Genomic DNA, 7242 nt, shown 5'->3' with positions numbered 1-7242 from the left:
GACTATTTTTAAATAAATGGTACTGAAGACACTTCAAGTGTATGAGTTATTAGCATTACTGATCTAAGGCTAAAATGAAAAAGAAGGCCACTTGTTCTGTATGCTCCTCGAATTCCAGATGGGGCTCTTGTGGGCTGAAATGTCCACATTTTAAACATTGTTGTCCTACTATTTGTGGCCCCAGAGCCGTATGCGACTTTTTTTTTTTTTTTTTTTTTTAAATCCAACTGTTGTCAATTATGGAGTCACAGGAGTGCCAAAATTAAAAATAAATGAATAAATAGATATAAAGAGAAATAAATATATAAATACTGTATAGAAATGAATAAATGAATAGTTAAATAAATGAACGAATAAATAAATATAAAGAGAAATAAATATATAAATAAATAAAAATATAACGGTATACTTTGTCATTGACATTTAGTTTTGGTCATTAACAACCACAAACGGAAAAAATAATGACAATATTTTTCATTGACTTTTACTTTCTGTCATTGAACATCACAAACGGAAAAAACAATGACAATTGGTTTTTTTGCCTTTGCCTTTTCTGTTTGGCTTTTACATTGTCATTCATTTGTCGATCGCCTTTCCTCTTCGGGAATGTAAATGGCAAATGCGCAGAGAAACGGTCTGTTAATCAAACGACGTTGGGCGGGGCTTTCCATCCAGCAATAGTAGTCGATAACTGATTATTCCTAGTTTACCTGAAGGAAAATGACGTTGGTTATCGAGTTGCACGTGTGGTTTTTATGGATAGGCTAGACTGGATAGATATGGATATGGATATACTTTTTACGTGATAGATTCAACGATAGAAATACATTTTTCTAGACCGGTAAAAAAATTAGGGCTGTCAAACGATTAAAATTTTTAATCGAGTTAATTACAGCTTAAAAATTAATTAATCGTAATTAATCGCAATTAATCGCAATCCAAACCATCTATAAAATATGCCATATTTTTCTGTAAATTATATATATATTCTGTAAAATAAATTGTTGGAATGGAAAGATATGACACAAGATGGACATATACATTCAACATACGGTACATAAGGACTGTAGTGGGCATTTCACTCTACTGTCATTTAAATCTGTCTATGCTGTCCTACTTTTTCCAAAGCTAGACAGCTAGTGAACGACGCCTTAATAATCAGAATTCTTCCTTTTTCATCTGATTTATTAATAAAATGGCCTCAAACCACTGTCCTCTTTAGACCATTGTGAAACAACAACAAAAAAGTACACAGCATTGCATTAGCAACAACGTTAGCTTAGCACGCTGTACAGGTTCACTAAACATAAACAAAAAGCGTCTCATACAAAAAATATAACATTTCACTTACTAACATAATATGTACATTCTTTACAACAACCATACTTACGGACAAATCTTGTCCAAGGATCATATAAGCACAACATTATCAGCCCGAGACGTCGTGCAGCCATAATGAAGAAAAGAAGAAAATAATAAACCATGTCGCAAAGCGACCACAAGAGTTCGCTGTTGGACAGCGCAAAAAGCCTTGCTGTAAAACTTACCAAAAGGCAGAATACTTTCTGAGCGGGACATGTGCGTTAATTGCGTCAAATATTTTAACGTGATTAATTTTAAAAATTAATTACCGCGCGTTAACGCGATAATTTTGACAGCCCTAAAAAAAATATATTATAAAATATATTATTCGACACACATGCCAGACCATTCAAAGAATAATTATTTTCTATGTCCGAATCTTCGCGTTTATAATCATGACGACATTGGAGGAAGTGGCGTAGTGCAGTCACACAAAACAGCCGCGGTCGCGCTGGGGTAGCCGTACGGCGCAAGTGCGGAAAGTTAAACCAGGAATAATCAGTTATCGACTACTATTCCTGGTTGGAAAGCCCCTCCCAACGTCATTTATTTGACAGACCGTTTCTCTGCACATTTGCCATTTACATTCCCAAAGAGGAAAGGTGATCGACAAATGACAATGACAATGTGAAAGCCAAACAGAAAAGGCAAAGGCAAAAAATATAATTGTCATTGTTTTTTCCGTTTGTGGTGTTTAATGACAGAAAGTAAAAGTCAATTAAAAATATTGTCATTGTTTTTTCCGTTTGTGGTTGTTAATGACCAAAACTAAATGTGAATGACAAAGTTAACCGTTATATTTTTATTTATTTATATATTTATTTCTCTTTATATTTATTTATTTGTTCATTTATTTACCTATTCATTTATTTATTTATATATTTATTTCTCTTTATATTTATTTATTCATTCATTTATTTATTTATTCATTTATTTATTTATTTTTAATTTTGGCACTCCTGTGACTCCATAGTCAATTTAAATGAGTCTGTCCCTAGATAAACATCCCATCCACTGGAAATGCTGCTATTGACAGCAATACAAACGTAACAAAGCTCAAGTAAACTTTCTCTCATTCACTTCCATTGACGACAGTAAACGTCGACTCCATTAGGATTGGGAGGGCTGATAGAGTAGTGATTGAGCTAAAAACTGCATGTAATATGAATAAATATGTTTTTATGTAAAGAAATTGTAATGAAACTGCAGTCATATTCCTGTCGCTTTCTGTTTGACAGCTGTTACGTTGGACTGCTAAACAACTTTAAAAAAATAGAAATAAAAAATGAAAAAAACGTGCACATAACAAAAAGTAGGGAACAGCATGAATCACAATGTGACAAATTTAACGTCATGCTGTCTCAGCAAAATTTTGAAATAATTTTTTGTTAAAAAACAAAAAGCTTAACAGTACCATTTAGACTAAAACGTTTTGGAGGAGGGACTAAATGTAGTCTGTTGCTATGCGTGGAACAATTAATTTGTCTGGATAGATACGATCGATATTGTCCTTATTTAGATATAGCAGAAAACACTCAGGTGACTTGAAGTTCCGCTCTGAGACCCCCAATTTGGCCAACTTTCAAAATTGTCTTATATGCATGTCTGATACATCATTAGAAAGCTTAAAATCTCAATTTTCTGGGGGAAGAAAAAATTTAAACAGGAGGGCATTTAAAAATTTAAAAAAAAAAATTTGAACAGCAAAACCCTAACTGCAGGTGAGAGCACGCAAGAGCAGAATTAAAGACGCCATGACTTTTAATGAGATACTATCGCGCACTTACCTTGTTTCGATCAAAAAACTCCATATAGCATGTAGCACTGAGTGTCAAGACACAGCTGTGAATGGCCACAGCTGGATTATTTGGGGATTTTATGGGTGAAACATGGTAATACAACAAGGGTCACGATGCAGAAATCGCAGGCGTCAAGGAGTGGTCGAGATTTTCCTTTTCATATATTTGCCCTTTTAAACATTTTATAGTTATGAGGTTGATATCTGTGACTTTTTTACTGACACCATTTTTTTCATTGTGACATAATTTGTTTAAAAGTTTAAAATATGCGAGTGAATAATTTTTTTTAAGTCTTTTTTTTTTTACGAAATATTAGACATCAATTAATGATTCTAAACTAAAAACTGACTGACATTTTGAGTAATAAATATGAATAATGAATAATAATTCATATAATATTTATTATTCAAAATGTCAGTCAGTTTTTAGTTTAGAATTATTAATTACCTTCGTTTTATGGCTGGGTTGAACGAAATATTAGACATCAATTAATGATTCTAAACTAAAAACTGACTGACATTTTGAATAATAAATATTATGAATTACCTTCGTTTTATGGCTGGGTTGAAACAAAAGCAGTTGCGCGACATCTATAAATGGGGGTTTCCGGGGTAAAACGGACAAATTAAAAATAGTTCGGGGGCTTAATGCACAATGAATCTGCTCTTGCAGCATATAGAGATATTATTCTACCAAATACAACAGTTGTTTTGGCTTAAAATACAGCAGTTTCTTTTAAAGAGCAGTGCAAGAGCAAAACCTGCTTTTTCAGTCTTGTCTGTGTTTTCCGCCATAAATATATTTTAAAAACCCAAACTATTTTTTTTACCCAATTCAGATCCTCTGTTTAAGAAATGAAAGGGAAAGGATTTCAAGAAATCCACTGAAGGCCTTTGAGTATAGTCAAATTCAGAATTTTTAATACTGTACTGTATCATTCAAAGAATCAATATTGTATGGTCATGAAATTGGTGATTTACCGTAATTTTCAGACTATAAGGCACACCTGACTTCAAGCCGCCACCCACCAAATTGGATACGAAAACGCCATTTGTTCATAGATAAGCCGCACTGGACTATAAGACACAGCTGTCCTCACTGTGTTATGGGATATTTACACAAAAAGATATTAACCGATAGCACTTTATTTGACAGCGGCATCATAAGACTGTCATAACACCAAATGAAGCTTTGCAGCCAATTGGTTCAAAGCATCATTTGGCCATCACTGCTCCCTTGGGGGAGGCAGTCAACCTCTACTGCCACCTGCTGTCAACACTGTTGTCGTCCAACATGCCTCCTAGCATGAATTGCAGCGCTACAGATGTAAATAACAATCAAAATTCATGTTCTGTGCTAATTATTTCTTCAGTTACTGTTCCAGTTGTTTCATTAATTGCTAGTTATGGTATTTGGTAACACTTTGACAGTGGCGCCATCAGACTATCATAAGACCATCATAATTATGACATGACACTGCCATGAGCATTAATGAAAGCTTGTGACATCCGGCAAATTATCTCACTTTTGAATGGATGTAAAAGATCCGAGCTGGACATGAATGGAGTTGGTGACATAATTTGACACTTAATGACATCTGTCATAAGCATTTATTAATGCCTATGATAGTGTCATGCCATAATTATTAGTCTTATGGCAGTGTTAGGACGCCGCTGTCAAAGTGTTGCCTATTAAGCCAAAAAAAATAACGAATAAGCCACGCTGCACTATAAGCCGCAGGATTCTAAATGAGGGGAAAAAGTAGCCTATTATAGTTTGAAAATTACGGTATACCCCTAAGTTGTATCCCCACAGCTGATCATAACTGACCAGTGTTTTTCCAACGAAATAGTCGCACGATTGATCTCAATGTACCTAAGAGGATTGGAGCCTTTTACTGACCACATGTCGCACCCGTGGTGTTTGTCGGAGTCAAATAGATTCAATGAGACAGAAGCTGATTAATGGACGGAGCGTGAAAGCGAGAATGTTGAGGTTCCAGTGACGGAAGAGTCACCTGGGAGAGCGCCTGCTCGCCACTATATAAGACTGAGCGCACCAAGAGTCGGCCATGAAACACATCCGGACGTCACGACAAGAAGAAGAAGGGCCCCATCTACGCAAATACCAAAAACCTTGTCAGACATTGAGGCCACTGGTGAGTGTTTGTTGCTTTCTAATCAGAGCAGATATGAAAAGAATGTTTGTTCTACCTGTGAATTTACTTGCAACAGAAACGTAGAAGATGGAACACGCTCATTCTTTGGCTGGACTCCTGCTCCTCATCATCATCCAAAGCAGCTGGCAGGTGCCTGACCACCATACAAACTCAATGTAAGGACAGCTCACTGTACTTTATGATATGTTTGCATTAAATTTGATGTTTTGAACTGACTTCACTCTTCACATTTTTCAATTTAGAAATCATTATGCGGACAATAATTAAATACAACGAGGATGTACATCATATACAAATCCGGCATTGTGTTTTGTTTTGTTTTTTGCTTTGTTTTTTAATAGGCTGGAATAGGTCACTTGATTTTATCTTCATGGTACTCATGTTGTGTGTCTTTTTAAGAAAAGGTGTAAAACTCATGGTTCATAAATGCATTTGTGTACATATATTTAAGAAAACAAATAATTAAATTATCTAAAAGTCTTTCTAGATGTCAACCTTATTTTTTTGGTGACGTTTAAAAAATAAGCTCAATTTAAGAAAACAAATAATTACATTATCTAAAAGTCTTTCTAGGAGTCAAACTTTTTTGGGTGATGCTTAAAAAATAAGCTCAATTGGGAATAATTTTAAACATTAATAATAAATAAATGGTTACTCATATACAAGTGAAATTACAGTATGCATTGTGAATGTATTTTATAATTTACTGGTGAACAACACACACTGCTGAACTCAACTGGATTGTCCAAAAAGAAAACTCAGTTACCTGCAGTGGCATCATCTTCCTTTTTCCAGGCTTTTAAGTGAGAACTCGGTTTCGAGTGAACCTCTCGAGATCTCCAACGTGAAGAGACATTCAGAGGGAACATTTTCCAACGACTATAGCAAATACCTGGAAACGAGAAGAGCTCAAGACTTCGTCCAGTGGCTTAAGAACTCAAAACGAAACGGGTGAGCACCCATTTTCACGTCGAGTCATACCACTTGCAGTTTTCATGTTAGGGGGACGAAGCAGAGACACTCCAGGGCAGTGTTCTAGCCCTTTCTAGCATGCATTTTATTACTCTTATTCCCAATGTTAATTCTGAACACAATGTTTAGGAATGCAAGTTGGTGATAAAATTTATATTAGCATGTGTGGAATTTGTAAGTAAATTAAATATAAGTACTTACATGCTGCTTCATGCAATGCAAATAATAATGAAAATGTTTAAGTGTTTTCTTACACTCACGATATGTTGAAGAGTATGATTTGTCGTTTATCCATGTTAGCATATTTTATGCAAATCTGTCTAAATAATTTGGTACAAGTACAAAATCAGGTCAAAAGGTCATTCTGTAACCTACGTTCAAGCGCATATAAGTAACTGCATGCCCATGTTCACCAGAAGTGTAATTCGGCGCCACGCAGACGGCACGTACACCAGCGACATGAGCTCGTACCTGCAGGAGCAGGCGGCTAAGGAGTTCGTCAGCTGGCTGAAGGCCGGACGAGGCAGACAGCAGTAGATGCAAAACCCTCCCACGCCGCCCCACAACTGACTCTGTGCAATCATTAAATATTTCACAAAGTGTACCATCCTTCTCACTTGGTTGTTGTCTTATTCTTATCATCATTATTTTAGCATCAGGTGCGAGAACCCTTTGAATCAAAATGTTGGCTTCATTCATGCAAACATTAAATTAATTAGGAATGTGACAATCAAGCATTTACCACTTTTCAAATGGACTCAGAGTGCAACATGATTATTTGATATGTGTAAATTACATTATAAAGGTTGATCATCTACATATAATTGTCATTTGTGTGTGTATTTTGTGTTTATGCAAGATTTTTACATGAAAAGAAATATTTAGGTATTTTACAGAGCTCTAAAAAAAATCATGCTACATGAAAAAAAT

General features: G+C 35.2%; 1 protein-coding gene across 1 annotated transcript; it reads left to right on the top strand.

Moving 5' to 3' along the window:
- The first annotated feature begins 5240 nt into the window (after positions 1–5240).
- gcgb (glucagon b) lies at positions 5241–6872 on the top strand. The gene is made up of 4 exons (XM_057851449.1): positions 5241–5319; positions 5396–5495; positions 6136–6291; positions 6729–6872. Exons 2-4 carry the CDS (start codon positions 5407–5409, stop codon positions 6847–6849), a joined length of 366 nt encoding a protein of 121 aa, XP_057707432.1. The 5' UTR covers positions 5241–5319; positions 5396–5406; the 3' UTR covers positions 6850–6872.
- Positions 6873–7242: the final 370 nt, after the last annotated feature.

The sequence above is a fragment of the Corythoichthys intestinalis genome, chromosome 12 (genome assembly GCF_030265065.1).
Source record: "Corythoichthys intestinalis isolate RoL2023-P3 chromosome 12, ASM3026506v1, whole genome shotgun sequence".
Classification (NCBI taxonomy): domain Eukaryota; kingdom Metazoa; phylum Chordata; class Actinopteri; order Syngnathiformes; family Syngnathidae; genus Corythoichthys; species Corythoichthys intestinalis.
Note: the sequence above shows the minus strand (reverse complement) of the source record. Positions and strands in the feature narration are given on the sequence as shown.

What these genes read in the sequence shown, in the direction of transcription:
- gcgb (XM_057851449.1), top strand. Translation starts at nt 5,407, where the DNA reads ATGGAACACGCTCATTCTTTGGCTGGACTCCTGCTCCTCATCATCATC. An exon ending in GACCACCATACAAACTCAAT is followed by an intron (nt 5,496 to 6,135) that starts GTAAGGACAGCT and finishes TCCTTTTTCCAG; the next exon opens with GCTTTTAAGTGAGAACTCGG. An exon ending in AAGAACTCAAAACGAAACGG is followed by an intron (nt 6,292 to 6,728) that starts GTGAGCACCCAT and finishes CATGTTCACCAG; the next exon opens with AAGTGTAATTCGGCGCCACG.